The sequence below is a fragment of the Osmerus eperlanus genome, chromosome 5 (genome assembly GCF_963692335.1).
Source record: "Osmerus eperlanus chromosome 5, fOsmEpe2.1, whole genome shotgun sequence".
Taxonomy (NCBI): domain Eukaryota; kingdom Metazoa; phylum Chordata; class Actinopteri; order Osmeriformes; family Osmeridae; genus Osmerus; species Osmerus eperlanus.
In genome coordinates, this window is record NC_085022.1 from 19,950,165 (window position 1) to 19,965,361 (window position 15,197).

Consider the following 15,197-nt stretch of genomic DNA (forward strand, 5'->3'; position numbering starts at 1 on the left):
CTTGAGAATAAAAATAGAAAACTGGTAGGCTAGATGATGAATTGGGGATGGCTTAAGCAGAGGCAATAGATTAATTCACAGGTGACTGTACATCCATACCCCTTTTATATCACAATAATTGTTTACTCACAGGACATTTACAACAAAACATTTGTTTAAATCTCATAATATCACTGAATGTTTCTAAACCAGCAGAACCAAAAGTCTGTTACTGTGACAAATCGCTTGTCCGCTGAAACATGCGAGGTTGTCCATTGAAAAATGTGAGGTATCAGAATGGACAAAAGGCACAAACATTGGCAGCAAAGGAGTGAAAACACTTGTGATGAGTCAGTTCATTTATCAGCAAGAACGTCAGCATGTCATCTGAGATGAGCAGCCAGGACCTGACACCACGAACACCACAAAGACACCGGCAACAGCCCCCCTTCTGCCCTTGCAACGCGCCACAGGACACCGTGCTTCTCAGGCAGCAGGAAGAGATGATGGTGGCACGTCATGGCGTCCCAACGTTCTGGTGGAGCGTTCCGAGTGGCTCATGTGTGAAGACGCCATCTGTACCCCAGCGTTGGCACGTCTACTGCTGAACGTGTGGGTGTGTGCCTTCGCCTTGGGCAGAGGACGCCTCTTCATCCAGCCCCACTCTCCTCAGAGACTCGCTGTACTTCCTCCTGCCCAGGCTGACGATGTCCTGGATCTCCTCGGCCAGGTCCCTCCTGCCGCTCTCCTCCATGGCCTCGATCAGCTTTGGCATGACCCCCGGGCCCGCGCCCTGCTGCCCGCGAGCCCAGTGGAACAGCATGTCCAGGACCAGGCTTCCCAGGTTATCTCTGGGGAGAGAGGGGGGATTGACCAATGTGAAATCAGAGGAGAGGGCGAAGACAATCACCCTTTATGGACGCTGAGAAACTCGATATGGTTGAAGGTTTGTAGGCCTCATAGTGTGCCTGTATTTGAGATCTCCCTCTATGCATGTAGATATAAGTGCAGGATCAACGCTCAGGCTCTACACGTGTTTGCAAGTGTGTAGATCGAATTCTAGACTGTCGATCCAGAACGTGTAATATACATCCTAACAGTTTCTGCCCTCCACATCAAGCATGACTCATGAATATCTCGCGCGTTAGTATTTCTCGGAGTAAAGGGAAGAGGGGGGAGGGTCATCTGAGCAGCAGTATATGTGTGTAATCTCCCGCAGTGTCCCAGATGGCTTAGTGGCAGCTGACAGAAAGAGAGAAAAAGATTAAAACAATCAAAATTCTCCACCAGCTCTCTTTTTCTGCTTCTCTTCTCCGGTCACGTTACCTCCCTCCCTCCCTCCCTCTCTTCCCACCAGGGTAGAGTCTACAGGCTCCGGGTGAGCTAACACGCATGTGCCCACGCACGGAACGCAGAACACTCATCCATAAATACACACTGACACAGATGCTGAGACGATTTGCATCTAAATCTCTAGTCCCCTTTGATCAGAGATCCAGCTCCATTCCCCTGCTAAAAGAGAAGCGACGAAAGCATGCTGGTTAAAGCATGTTATACACTAGGGTTGATGAGCTATATGCAGGTTTGACATATTTTCAAGATTGAAATGTTTAATCCTGAAGTGGCACCTTAATCTTAATTAGTGCTAACTAAAGGGTTATCACTCAGTGGAATTTGATGGCCGCGTCATTCAAAATGTGCACTTGTCACACTGGACAGTGACACCACAGTTCAATGCTAGTGACCTATGGCATAATGGAGCAAAACATTTTTGTCATTAAATCAGCATTTTTGAGTTATTGGCCATCTCAGTACAGTACCTGTACTTGTACTGGATGCGGTCTAGCTCCTGGTAGCTTATACCCAGGTTGATACCAATTGTACGCCAGTCCTGTCCTATCTGCAGGGAGATGGCCAGCAGGTTGGCCTCGGTCAGGTAGCCACTCTCGGGGTCTCCCAGATTGAGGGGAGGGTACTGGTAGTCCTCCATGTGGGGCTTCTCCGAGTTCAGAGCCTGATGTAGAGAGACAGAGAGAAGGGTTGAACCAGTGGGAAGGTCTAATATTTACAGAGATGAACTGACACAGATGGGATGTGACTGACACAGATGGAGGAAATTAATTGCCAGAGAGACTGACTCCGTTCTCTGGTGTTCTCTCTACACAGTCTACCCCTGTGAATTATCACAAAACCTCAGTGGCAACATCCGACCAAGCTATGTACAGACTTTTACAGAATTCTTCTTCTGTATTAGGATAACCAATTGAAACCACTTGAAACACATTACGTGTTTCAAATCGAATGCAACGCCTCCCAGCTGGGTTGGCACAAAAGTGCTCTTTTTACTCACAGGAAGTCTCAGTGGTAACGTTGCCAGCCATTGGCTATCGTTCCCCTTCCTCTTTCTAGACACCTCCACCGGCAGATCATTGGGCACCTCCCCTCGATAAAAGGACACCTGTGGAGGAAGGACACCAAGAGTCACAGATGTTTTCAGTCATTCGCACGTGATGAAAAAACCCTTTCGGTGTTTGATCTTTTCCATCTTTTTATACCCAAAACCGGTGATGTTTTAAAGTGAAAAAAAAAAAACCTCAGCTGTGTTTGTTACCTGTCCCCTCACTGGCCCGTCCTGCCCTGTGTTTGTTACCTGTCCCCTCACTGGCCCGTCCTGCCCTGTGTTTGTTACCTGTCCCCTCACTGGCCCGTCCTGCCCTGTGTTTGTTACCTGTCCCCTCACTGGCCCGTCCTGCCCTGTGTTTGTTACCTGTCCCCTCACTGGCCCGTCCTGCCCTGTGTTTGTTACCTGTCCCCTCACTGGCCCGCCCTGCCCTGTGTTTGTTACCTGTCCCCTCACTGGCCCGTCCTGCCCTGTGTTTGTTACCTGTCCCCTCACTGGCCCGTCCTGCCCTGTGTTTGTTACCTGTCCCCTCACTGGCCCGTCCTGCCCTGTGTTTGTTACCTGTCCCCTCACTGGCCCGTCCTGCCCTGTGTTTGTTACCTGTCCCCTCACTGGCCCGTCCTGCCCTGTGTTTGTTACCTGTCCCCTCACTGGCCCGTCCTGCCCTGTGTTTGTTACCTGTCCCCTCACTGGCCCGTCCTGCCCTTGGGAAGGACAGACATACACTTCTTTAAGGTTCTTCAAGCGGGAGTAGAAAACGAAACACAGGCGTCCCTCCACACAGTCTGGCCTGTCTGGAGGGGAAACACGGATCATCAGTGCCTACAACGTGTCAGTTCTGCTGCATAACCTGATCACAGCCCATGTGAGGGGAACACGGTGCATTAACATCATCTGGAAAAGAAGGTCAGACCTGCATTCACATCCAGGCCCCTTTCAAAGCCAGCAAAGAACTGCTCCCCCTCCAGCAGGTCGCACAGGTCGGAGGGCTGCGGTCCATCGTACTGGACAGACAGAGACGCCACTCTGCCGTCCACCTGAGGACACGACAAACATGCTCACTCACCTACACATTTACAACAGCTTTTCTGTCTGGACCTTCACTAACGCAGCGGTACACAGTCAAACGTTCTCCCAGCTCAGCGGGGAATGTTCTGTGTCTGCAGCAAAAGGTTACACATGAATACGAAAGAAGCAGAAAAGATTTTTTAAAGTCTGCTGTTGGATGTTTATCTTTGGTGAACAGTGTGGTTGTGGAGCTACAGGAAAAGGGGGAAGTGTTGATGGGCACATGCTAACTTACTTTGTTAGCAGGGAGACACTGTAGGAGAACTTGTTTGGGGTCGGTTTTCCTCTGCTGAACCAAGAATTGGACTCGAAACTGCTTTAGCCTTTGATAGACTCTCCTTACCACCCCACTAACACAGCGCTGCGTGGTGTACCATAGCCAATACCTACCACAGAATAACACACTGTTTTGGTCATTTTTGATGAAACTTTTATAACAGTGTTTTAATTTTGATTACAGTGATACATTAGAATTTCAGATTTTTTTCTCAAATTCAGGCACCCACCAGGAAAAGTGTGTTATGTAGAAGATGGCGTAGAGGTGGGTGACACAGAGAGATGCCTGTGACGTGATGTCTGTCCAGGTGTGGGCGCTGGGGTCTCCGTGGAGCAGATGTAGACAAGCCATGTCCACAGTATGTCCTGTGAGCATAAAAAAAAGCAGTCATGTTGACAACATGTCCAGACATCCTGCTCTGAACAAGGCAAGATCAGGTGAAGCGGGTACCTGTCAGGCCGGAAGGCAGAGGGATCTGCACCTTGACTGGCTGTAGGAAGTCCATGCTGGGATTCTGAGAGAGGCACAGCAGGGGGCTGACACAGGCCTCGCGGTCTGCAGACAACTCCTGGACCTCGGCCACAGAAACCTGCAACACCTACACACAGCAGTGCTATGAGGGGCGACTGGGACTCATAATGTGTTAAAATGAACACATTTGGCCAGTCTGATCACAAGTCCAAGTCCTCTCATTGCAAACATGTGACATCAACATGGTGAGACTAGTACATACCTGTAAAGTAATGACTCGGGTCTGCAGTGTGGAGTCAGAGGGGAAGTGCAGTTTCACTCCAGGGTCAGAGCTCGACACCAGAAGCGCCCCCTGTGGAGTGAGAGAGCAGCTGTCCCTCACTGGCCGAGACACGGCCACAAACCAGGAGAAGTGAGTCACAGAGCAGCAGGCCAGCTACAGGACAAACATGAACACACAGAACAGTCAGTAAGTAAGAACGTTGATCACAACTATTATGTCTATGGCTGTCAGGAAAAATACCCCAAACACAATCCAGTAACCTGAAACTAATTTAAAGCACTATAAAAACAGTTTTAGTAGTTTAGTTAGCATTAAAATATCAAGTCATCTCAATCGATCAAGTCAATGAGCTACCCTGGCAGGGCGACCTCCAGGGTGCCTGCTGTGGTTCTGACTTCCCCTCCTAGTCAACGTGGGTAGTGTGCTCCATGACTGTCCGTCAAACCTGCGCACAACCACCTCCCGTCTCCTTGCACCATGGTATGGCACACACACCTCCACAGGCTGAAGAAGCAATGCGTGAGAACAGGGTAATAAATGGGGTTAATACCGTTTAAAGCCAAATTGAGCTGACTTGACCTGATCTATTTATGATAATCCTGTTTTTGTACCTTCAAAAATGTAACTCCATGAGGGAGAAGTTCAAGTGGACGACTCAACAGGAAGTCATGCTCCTCTAGCCACACCCACTTCCTGTCTGGCAGTTTCTCGGCCCACTTCAGTCTCGTGTTCTTCACCAGGCACCCTGGGGGGAACAGCAGCTCTCCCGCTCCAGGGAGGAACACATGACAGCCAGCAGATGACACACAGAAACTAGGGAATAAAGAGAATAAACACTGTAAAATACAAACCACAGAAGAAGAACATGTTTACAAATGAGTCAAAATGTAACTATACCTGTGCTGGTCAAATCCAAGGTGCAACTCCGGAATGCTTGTTTCAGCACATTCTACAAGGAAGATAACCACACGGTCAGCAAATTGTGATAAATTCATTCGTTCTCAAACTTGTTTTATCAGTACTCGCCGGCTGCAGGTGGGAGTGGAGGAGGGGTCGGAGGGCTCCCGATGGGGTTGTTGCGCACATCCATCTCAAGCAGGGGCAGAAAGGTGAGGCACTGTGGAATAACACGGAGGTCATTGCTATGGATGACGAGCTCCCTGAGAGACAGGAGGGAACCTTGGTGACAAAAGAGAACAGAGGAACTGTAGAACAATCATTTCAAAGACATTGTGAGGGAGATGTTTGACTAAATCCTTGGTCAAAAATCTCAAAAGATATATCGAACACATTTGTATAAGTTTCCATACAACACTACTGCATACTTCACCCTCCATCTTTACACTGCACCCTTACCCATGGTCTCTGGTAGTCGCTTTAGATTGTTGTGGGACAACTGTAATTTGACCAGCGCTTCCAGTGCACCAATTTCTTCAGGTAGACTCTGTAGGAAATTGTAAGAAAGGTCCAGATTCTGCAGGGTTTTCAACTGGCCCAGACTCTGTGGGACAGAAACTAACTGGTTCCCCAATAGGGTGAGGTAGCTGAGGGATGACAGCTGGCCAATATCAGGAGGCAAAGTAGTGAGTTGATTGTGAGAGAGAAGCAAGGAGGAGAGATGGGGCAGGGACACAAGGCACAGGGGAAAGGAGGAGAGAGCATTAAAGGAGAGATCCAGGTGTTTGAGAAGGGAGAGAGAGGTTAAGGAGCTGGGAAGAGCTGTGAGAAGGCCAGGAAGCAGGCTGCCTTGAGTGTCACATAAACGGTGGCCTTGGTAGACAAGAAACGCCAAGAAGAGGCAGAGATTGGGGCCAAGCAGGAAATATGAGCGACAACAGAGACAGAAAACACAAAAGAAACAAGATTAACATCCATCACTACCAATTAGAAGTTGAAAACAGTAGATTTTTTTAACACGGTGTGTACTTGTATTATCAATTAATAAACACATCTGTTTAAAGGCATTATAGAGGCTACAATGTCACCGTAGCATTGAACAATGGGTGTGGCTCAGTACCTCGGATAGCAAGAGAACGGAGTTGAGTAAGGTGGGGTAGGACCTCCAGAGCTCCATCCAGCCCTGCCTTGTCCTCTGACCCCAGTCTGAGGTACTGCACCCCCCTCAGATGACCTGGCAGGCTCCTCCAGAGTACCTGTAGCACAGCTGCCCCACCTTTGTACACATCGAGGGTCAACCTGGTGTCATTCAGCACCGCAGAGAGCTCCACAGATGGGGGCAGGGGAGGTGTCAGAGATGGCACAGGTGAAGAATAGGGGGATGGCGAGGAGAATGAGGGAGTGGCGCTGATGGAGGGAGGGGAACGGTTTGAAACCGAGGGAGCCCAAGTGTCTGTGAGGCTAAGTGATGGAGAGATAGCAGGCGGAATGATGACGGGGGCCTCGGGTTGTTGGTCCGACTCTCTCAGACTGAATCTCATCGAATCTTCATAGATTCTTTCCGTCTTATTTCCTACTTTCTCTTCAGTATGTTTATTTTCCAGAGTGCCATCTTCTTCATTTGAATTTTTTTTTAGGAGTTGGGGGGCGAATTTTATACCCATCTGGTCACAAGGAAGGGCTGATCCTCTCCCTTCTTCTCGCCATACTGTCTCCATCCTCTCATCGCATGCCTGTCTGTCATCTCGTCTCTGGTCTGTTTCTTCTCTCTTCTTCATCTCTCAAACGGTCGTCTAGTCGGTCTGTCTCGATTCGATTCAGTTTACGTTGAACAGTAAAAGCAATATAGGAACAACTATAATCCCTCTCGTTGTTGTCTCTACATGCCTTGATGTCAAATGTCAGGCTGTCAATTTTCTGGAAACACATGCTGTGCTGTTGTTGGGCATGACGAGACATGAGTTATGGTCCGGGTGGAGCAGGCAAGTGTAAATTGCCTGTATGCTTGTAGGTAATTTAAAGTGTCTATGTTACATTTGAACAAACTAGGAGATAGGTCTACTATTTACTTATCCAGATAACCATCTAATGTTCTTATTGTTAAGATAACAATATTGTCTTAGGTTCCTAGCACAGTAGTTGAGTTATAGTTAGCTAGTCAGCTATTAGTCAGCTACATTAGCTAGCTAAAAACACCGTAGAAACATTTTAAGCAGTGAACTAAGTGACTGTGAAGTCCCTGTACCTTCAATCCAAAATTTCCGCCGTTTTCAATGTGTATCCCTTAATCATAAAAATGGTCTATCCAATATCAATGTCATGGCGCTAGTAGCATGATCTGAATAACGTATTGTAGTTCCGCTGTCAATCTCTTGAGTTTTCGTCTGATTCTGATAGAACCCGCGAAAGTTTCAATTCAGGGCGGGACAGTAAGTCTTAAAGGGGCAGCAACATCAATCGTTGCATATTGTTTGCAATTGTCATTAAATTCTGCCTCAGTCTTAGTAATAAAATACCTAAAACTATAATTTCCGGAATTAATTAAATCCCAAACTGACCTAGCAGTGCTGGCTGTCCATAAGGTGGCATCCAATTAGTTACCATTTTCTTTCGAGCTGCGTTTCTAAGCCACTAGGTAGGCATACTGTTGTTTTTAAATGATTATATTTACCCGACCTTTATTTATTTCTGTGCAGCTGGGCTGTTTGACCCCTTTTGGGGCCTGCCTGGTCTAGTAATTCTGCAATCATGTTAAATAAACTGCAACATTTCCGTTTCCAAACTCAGTGTAGTTGATTTCTGAATGATTTTTTTCTATGACGTTAAGTGAAAACGTGTGTTAACAGCCTTTGACTGGGACATTATAGCATAGTGGGGAACACAGTTGAAGTTTGAAATTTGAAATCCGTTATTTCGCATGTCGCAAGCTATTCTTTTTTGAGACAGAGACTTGCTTTCTGAAGGAAGAAATTACGTGTTTCTGGCCTATTGATCACTGTTTAAGTCTTGTGAGGAGGACTTTTATCTTAAAAACAACACTTATCTTTGTCCGAGTTTAAATCTATAAACTGCATAAATACCATGTCCAACCCGGTTGTTCTTTTCTGTCTTGTTTTTGTTTTCCCCACATAGGCCTAATTTCTCACATCATAACTTGAATTAACACAGTTATACAGGGTTAACATGTTCCACATTTGTGGTCAGGGGGTTACTGTGTCTTCGAGGTCACCTCTGCAAAATAGAAATCGAATCATTGGAGCATTAATATCATTCATTTCAAGGAAATCCTCTTGCAACAGTTATGAATGCTATTGGCAGCAATGAATTCGGTGAAGAGTTTTAAAATAAATGTCCCAAAACAAGCCATTTGAGGATTGCTGGCATGTGTGTACTCTTGGTATGTGGAACAGATCCAGAGATTTAAAAACTCGAAATTGAAGTAAACAATACTGCTTGCATAAACATTGCCATAACCACGACAAAAGTTACTATAGTAGCTAGCTAATTCAAATGACCACAGTGATTTTTAATGTTTTATTTCACTTACAATTTGTGTGTAATTTCAATTACACACAATTGAGAGGGGGTCCTTGGGCTCGGGAATCCCGTAAAATACTGTTGCTTTTATTCTACAATCAACCAGGAGGACAAACACGATATTCATAAATAGTCTAATCAAATGAAAAATTATTAAGAGGTTCATTGAATTGTACATGACCCCTCTTATTCAGATATTTCTAACTTTGCCAAATTAGACATTTGAATGTCCTATATGTTTATAAAAGTACGGTGTGTGTTGCCTTTTCATTGTTTCACCAATAATGTCTCTTACATATTGAATATTAGTATTTTCAGGAAGACAATATATTCCCGATGTCCTCAACCTTACGATAACATGTGTGCGGGTAGAACTGATAAGGGTCGAATAGTTCACTAACAAGATCGACGATAGGACGGGAGTTTCAGCCATAAAGATTGTGATTGGACACGTGGACTTTACGTCATACCTTGAGGAACGTACCTCCTCCCTCTGTGTCAACAAATGCCACAGCAGAAAGTGACATGGACAGAAGTTAGCAGATTCAGAGACTCGAGTACGACTGATTTCATTATTTCGTATTTGTCATCAGCAGTATAGTATATACAGTATATATAGTATTCATTAGCTAAAGAACAAAGACAGGACAACAAAAACGCTACAATTAGTATGTCCATCAACGAGCAAGTTAGCTAGTTGGAGCTAACAAAACCGCCGCAACAACAAGAAGTTGAAGTGGTGATCCACCTTCCAATCATTAATATGGACACAGATAACGAATGAACTACAAGTGGACATCAAGAAAATAATTCAGGACATTTATAAATGCCTGACATCAATAGCCGTTTAACTACATAGCTAATTGGGAAGCTGTGTGTGCTTCGTTCAGACCTGAATTGATTGTTGTTTTTAAACTATGTTTCCTTTGGATTCGCCATGGAGCATCTCCTTTGCTGGTTGTGGCTTCTTGGGTATCTACCACATAGGAGTTGCCAGTTGTCTTCTTGAACAGGCTCCTTTTTTAGTGGCAAATGCCCGGCACATCTATGGAGCATCTGCCGGTGCACTTACTGCTTCTGCTCTAGTTAGCGGAGCATGTTTAGGTAAGGTCTCACTTTCGGTTCTTTGTCTACCACAAACACCACCAAATGACTTGTGGTGACTCGAGATATGCTCTTTGTTGTTGTTGAACGCGTGCCCCCATTATTATTATTATTATCAGTCAGTTGTTGTCAGTCGTCAATTGTCAGTTGGCAACTTTTGTTTCTCAGGTGAAGCAGGTGCCAACATCATTGATGTTGCAAAGGAGGCAAGGAAACGTTTCCTTGGGCCCATGCATCCCTCCTTCAACCTGGTGAAGATTATGCGTGTCATGCTGTACCGTACACTGGCCCACGATGCTCACCACCGGGCCACAGGTCGGTTGGGGATCTCCCTCACACGAGTGTCAGATGGGGAGAATGTTCTGGTGTCCCAGTTCAACAGCAAGGAGGAGCTAGTGCAGGTGAGTGTTTCTCACAGTGGTTCTTACGGTCACCAATCAACAAACTAGGTTCCGATGCTTGAAGCTTTCACAAACATTCACAAACAACCTTCAGAATTAGACACAGCTGTTACAGCAGATCCATAAGATCTATTGGCGTTCTACCTAACGTGTTGTCTGTCTTTGAAATCAGGCATGTCTATGCAGTGCCTACATCCCTGTGTATTGTGGACTCATCCCTCCTACACTACAGGGTGTGGTAAGTACACAAACGTATTTACATTTAGCATGTGTTCTGTGTATGTTTGTTTGTGAGCAAAGGTTCAATAGAACTCTTTAAAAAAGATATACCGGCAAAAATACCAGCAAGGTCAATTGGAGAGCTGTAGATTATGAGTAGACGTTGAAAATCTGTTCAGTGGTCTTCAAAATGACATCTACAAAAACATGTAATAGGCAACTCCTCACAATATTATTACTCAACTAGTATTGGAAGTGTGCTGACCTTTCATCTGGTTCCCTGTTTTTGTTGTGTTGCTGTTGGCACTGAGTTTTCAGTGTTCCTCCCTTAAATGCTCCTCCTCCTCTCAGGAATGTGTTCTTCTTTTTTTAACTCTTGGGTAGTAGCAACACGATTGGTTAAATGTTTTCTGTTTTCTAATCTAAAGGAAACTCAACAACGTTGACATAGTTTTAGAATGTAATCATATAATTCATATTATATAGGTATACCAAAATATCCTAGACGTCTCACCGCATATTGTGCCCGTGTGTGTGAATTTGATTTCCAAATGTAACGTGAATGAATGTGACAATGCTAAATGGCAGACATTTAAAGGTTTGCCTTTCCTCTCTTGTGTGTCAGTTTCAGAAGAAACCCCAAATTAGGATATATCTGTCTGTTAACACAGATCCTCCAGGGGAGATTTAGATCATTTAATGGATTTCAGTTGACTGAAGTTGTGGTACTATAGTTTATTAAGGATCCTCCCTGTCTCTATCTCTCTCACTCTTTCTCTATTTCTCTCACTGACTCTCTGCCCATTGACACGTAATTCTATTTCAGCGCTATGTGGATGGAGGGATTTCAGATAACCTGCCCCAATATGAGCTGAAGAACACCATCACAGTGTCACCCTTCTCCGGAGAGAGTGACATCTGTCCTAGGGACTCCTCCACCAACATGCATGAGCTCCGCTTCACTAACACCAGCATCCAGTTCACCCTCACCAACCTCTATAGGGTGTCCCGGGCCCTCTTCCCCCCCGACCCAATGGTAGGTATTAGTGTATTAGAGGTTTAGTATACTGTATTGAATATTGTATATTAACTGTATATTATCTGTATCTTTAGGAAGTTTATTTAGGAGGTTTACTATTTTAGCTCATCATAGATGTAATCTATGTTCTGTGTACATATATGTTATGTTATGCCAGGTTGTTTTGCATTGTCTTGTCCTAAGAATTTCAGTGCCCAGTCTGACCTTGTGTTGTTCTGTGTATCTGACAATAAAAGACTTGAACTTGAACTAGGTCACCAGCACTCATACACATGATTAAGTACAATTCCAAAATGTATGAACTAAATGTCAATGTTTGTGTTTTTCTAGGATATGAAGGCCATGTGCAAGCAAGGATATAAGGATGCTCTTCACTTTCTAAAGAAAAACGGTATGATAGAGATAGTATGTTTGTTATCTCTAAAGCTTTTCATTTCAGGTATTTTTCTTTCTCTGGTGAGATAAGAAAATACGTGTATAACCCAATTCTTTGTGTTGAAATATATTTAAATAACTGATGTCCCCAGTGTACCCATAAAGGTTTTCAATTTCGACATGGCTGACTCAGCATTAATTTGCAGATAATAGAAGATTTCACAGAGTAGCTTGAATTACTTTTCTGACTGCTTTGGAACACAATGTTACAGTTTTACATTGCTACACTAGTAAACATTAGTATGGTTGGATAAGATTGAAACTGATCAGATTTACAGGCTCTCAAAATGTCCGTGGGGAAAATTATAACGCTTTTTCTGCCCACATAAGGCCGCTCAGCATTTGTTGTTTTATCATCCTACGCTCTGTAATTGAAACGAATGGGTGGGAAAATTCAGTTGAAATGTTTTGTACATAAACACATTAAATGTAGATAATAAGAGACAAAATGGCTTTTGTTTTAAGGACTGCTGAACTACCAGGGACCTCAAAGAGCTCTACTGGGCAGTAGGGAGGAAGAGGATAACTGGGCAGATAACGAGTTGGAGGGAAAGCCCCATGTAGAGTGTGTCATCGGCAAGGACGGAGCAGTAATGGTCCGCTCACGTCCCAGCAAAGAAAACCGTATCGTTGAAAAGCTGCCACCTAGAGTACACAAAGGTACGGGAGAGAATATAACCTCCACGGTGGAGAAAACAAAGCAAGAAACGTCCATAGTAAATACCTTTTGGGAATATTTGGAGTTAGTGCTTTCTTTGTCTCCCTCTACAGCACTGGTGGAGGCATGCAAGGAGAAAAAGAGCTACGCGCAGTCACTAAGCAACCTGCTGCCTGTCAGACTGGCCTCTGCTATGATGCTTCCTTACACGCTTCCTCTGGAGTCTGCCCTGTCCATGACTGTGAGGTAAGACAGCCATCTTTGCTGCTTTGATACTGCAGTAGCGCCACTTGTTTGTTGCGCCACTTGTTTGTTGTTGTTTGTTCAAGGAAGATATACATTTCAGGCGGTGAGCATTTCAATCATAACTTTCACATGACTTTACACAAAGACAATTTAAATGTACAGTTTGGAGGGTGTGGTGAGTCTGTGGTAGAAGTAAATATGTGGTATGGAATGAAAATTATTCTGAAGTGTGTAATGACTTCTTGTCCTATAAACAAGACTCTTAGAATGGATGCCGGATGTGCAGGAAGATGTGGGCTGGATTGGAGGGCAGACGGTTAAAATGGTTCAGTGTGTTCTGCGTCAGGCCTCTAAAAGTGTCTCTCAGCGCATATCTGCCAGGTGAGAGAAACCATAGGTTCATACTCACACTTATACTCTTTGACATTCTCACTGTGGTCCCTGATGTATAGGACTCCTAGTGTGAAAATATGTCTCCAGAGAGGTAAGCTTTTTTGCCTCTTGTTTTTGACCATAGGTTTTCCTACCAGCTGGAGCTGAGGCACTGCCAGTCTCTCCCGAACCCGATCAGACGTAACAGCATCCTGCCTAACTGGGTGTGTGACAACAGCCCCACAATGCAGGATGTCTTCATGCGTCTGGACCAGTTTCAGAGGCAGCTGCTGCCCAGCGCCTTCAGCGTCAACATGGACCTGAAGGGCTCCTTTTGCACTGGATCCATCCCACCGGTCAAGAACTCTCTTTCACCCTCACACTCCCAAGAGGGCCTGGTCATGCACGAGATCAGCCAGAACTCTCCAGAAGAACCTGCCTCACCAGGGGTTATCTTCAGGTCTTAGGAGACCATGTTACACTGCCGCAGGAAGTCCCTGAAACTGGGCCAATGCAACTTCCCTTTCAGCATCCCTTAATAGCCCCTTAATTTAAAGTTATTTTAATGCATTTATTGAAATTGTGTCCTCACTCCAAAGAACCAAACTGGCTAGGATGGCTGGCTTTTGCAGTTTTTACTATTTCTTAATTTGATCAATTACTTTTCTCTAATGCAGAGAAACCAAAAATATTACAGCTATAATAAGTCTGTATTGCAGGCCTATTGTGTTTGTTGGGTCTCCCTTTTGTGCAATGCAATGCACATAATATGTTATACATACAGTCAACTAGATGCATTTCATTAAAGCACAACACATGAGGAAGGATAGATTCCTCCTCCAGCCAAACCTTAGCCTAGTGGTCCCCTCCCATACCCTCAGATATAAAATGATTTACTTAATCTGAAAGTGAAAGTGTTTTTTAACTAAAACTCATTGGGGTAGAGATCACCACTGGCATGTTGTGCTGACGTAAGTGTCTGTTAACAAGGCATGAAATGTAGCAAGACCAGTACTTCATCAGATTGCTGCTACACTATAGTTATCAGCTCTAACCCAGGTTAACTGTCTGCTGCCTATTGCGTAAGGGTGCCAGAGGCCAATAGGAAAGAAAATAAAGAACAGAAATGGAGATACTGTGAATGTAAATCTGTAAGGTGGTGACAAGGTGGGTTTCCATATATAGTCATGCCAATCTAGTGCCAATGCAGTATTGAAAATCGGTAGTTTCTTTGGTCATAATGCTTCTGAAAATGTTTATTGAATCAATTGATATAGGCTTTACATGAGGCCTGCCTTATGTGAAAAGGCTATCTTGCTTTTGAAAATGACACTTTAGACTTTGAACACTATTGATGTAATTACAGATTTTTGTGCATAATGACAATTGAATACTTATTATAATACATTTTCGCAATAATCCAGTTTGAAAATCAGGTTTTAGAGAGGTTAAAATCAATGAGAAATAATATTCAGGTTTTTTTGAATATATAATTCTAATTGCATCGGAATCTTAACAGGAACTTTTACTATAATGTGCAGTAGGCCTATTAGTTGAATGAAAATCATTTATTACGACCTGCTCAAATGATATGAAGTGCCTTTATTTCTGCACATTTAAGACAATGAAAATAAAATTAATTGTTGAACAACAATGTATTGTCAATGCAATATTAGCAAATTAGCAAATTACATGGTTCACGTTTACTAACCCCAACCCACAAGCCAACTCAGACAGCTGTAGCTTTAATACATATAGCCTGTAGGCCACGTTCAGTCACTGATTTATGCAGCGGTAATAATCTGTGTAG

The 15,197-nt window shown here is 44.3% G+C and overlaps 2 protein-coding genes across 2 annotated transcripts; one reads left to right on the forward strand and one right to left on the reverse strand.

Annotated features, from left to right (window-relative positions):
- Positions 1 to 82: 82 nt before the first annotated feature.
- Positions 83 to 7,772, reverse strand: pidd1 (p53-induced death domain protein 1). Its single transcript, XM_062462457.1, has 15 exons — positions 6,497 to 7,772; positions 5,836 to 6,249; positions 5,506 to 5,658; positions 5,377 to 5,428; positions 5,091 to 5,292; positions 4,834 to 4,983; positions 4,459 to 4,632; positions 4,176 to 4,323; positions 3,955 to 4,090; positions 3,684 to 3,834; positions 3,294 to 3,417; positions 3,059 to 3,174; positions 2,330 to 2,437; positions 1,800 to 1,993; positions 83 to 830 (listed from the first exon to the last, which is right to left on the reverse strand). Exons 1-15 carry the CDS (start codon positions 7,152 to 7,154, stop codon positions 578 to 580), a joined length of 3,033 nt encoding a protein of 1,010 aa, XP_062318441.1. The 5' UTR covers positions 7,155 to 7,772; the 3' UTR covers positions 83 to 577.
- A 1,633-nt stretch (positions 7,773 to 9,405) lies between these two features.
- Positions 9,406 to 14,968, forward strand: pnpla2 (patatin-like phospholipase domain containing 2). Its single transcript, XM_062462464.1, has 9 exons — positions 9,406 to 10,017; positions 10,186 to 10,418; positions 10,591 to 10,656; positions 11,464 to 11,673; positions 12,007 to 12,067; positions 12,577 to 12,771; positions 12,883 to 13,015; positions 13,274 to 13,396; positions 13,533 to 14,968. Exons 1-9 carry the CDS (start codon positions 9,831 to 9,833, stop codon positions 13,852 to 13,854), a joined length of 1,530 nt encoding a protein of 509 aa, XP_062318448.1. The 5' UTR covers positions 9,406 to 9,830; the 3' UTR covers positions 13,855 to 14,968.
- Positions 14,969 to 15,197: the final 229 nt, after the last annotated feature.

Coding starts and splice junctions, on each gene's coding strand:
- pidd1 (XM_062462457.1), bottom strand. CDS start 7,154: ATGAAGAAGAGAGAAGAAACAGACCAGAGACGAGATGACAGACAGGCA. Junction 1,994..2,329: donor CGTTACCACTGAGACTTCCT/GTGAGTAAAAAG, acceptor TCTCTACATCAG/GCTCTGAACTCGGAGAAGCC. Junction 831..1,799: donor CGCATCCAGTACAAGTACAG/GTACTGTACTGA, acceptor CTCTCTCCCCAG/AGATAACCTGGGAAGCCTGG.
- pnpla2 (XM_062462464.1), top strand. CDS start 9,831: ATGTTTCCTTTGGATTCGCCATGGAGCATCTCCTTTGCTGGTTGTGGC. Junction 10,018..10,185: donor AGTTAGCGGAGCATGTTTAG/GTAAGGTCTCAC, acceptor TTTGTTTCTCAG/GTGAAGCAGGTGCCAACATC. Junction 11,674..12,006: donor TCTTCCCCCCCGACCCAATG/GTAGGTATTAGT, acceptor GTGTTTTTCTAG/GATATGAAGGCCATGTGCAA.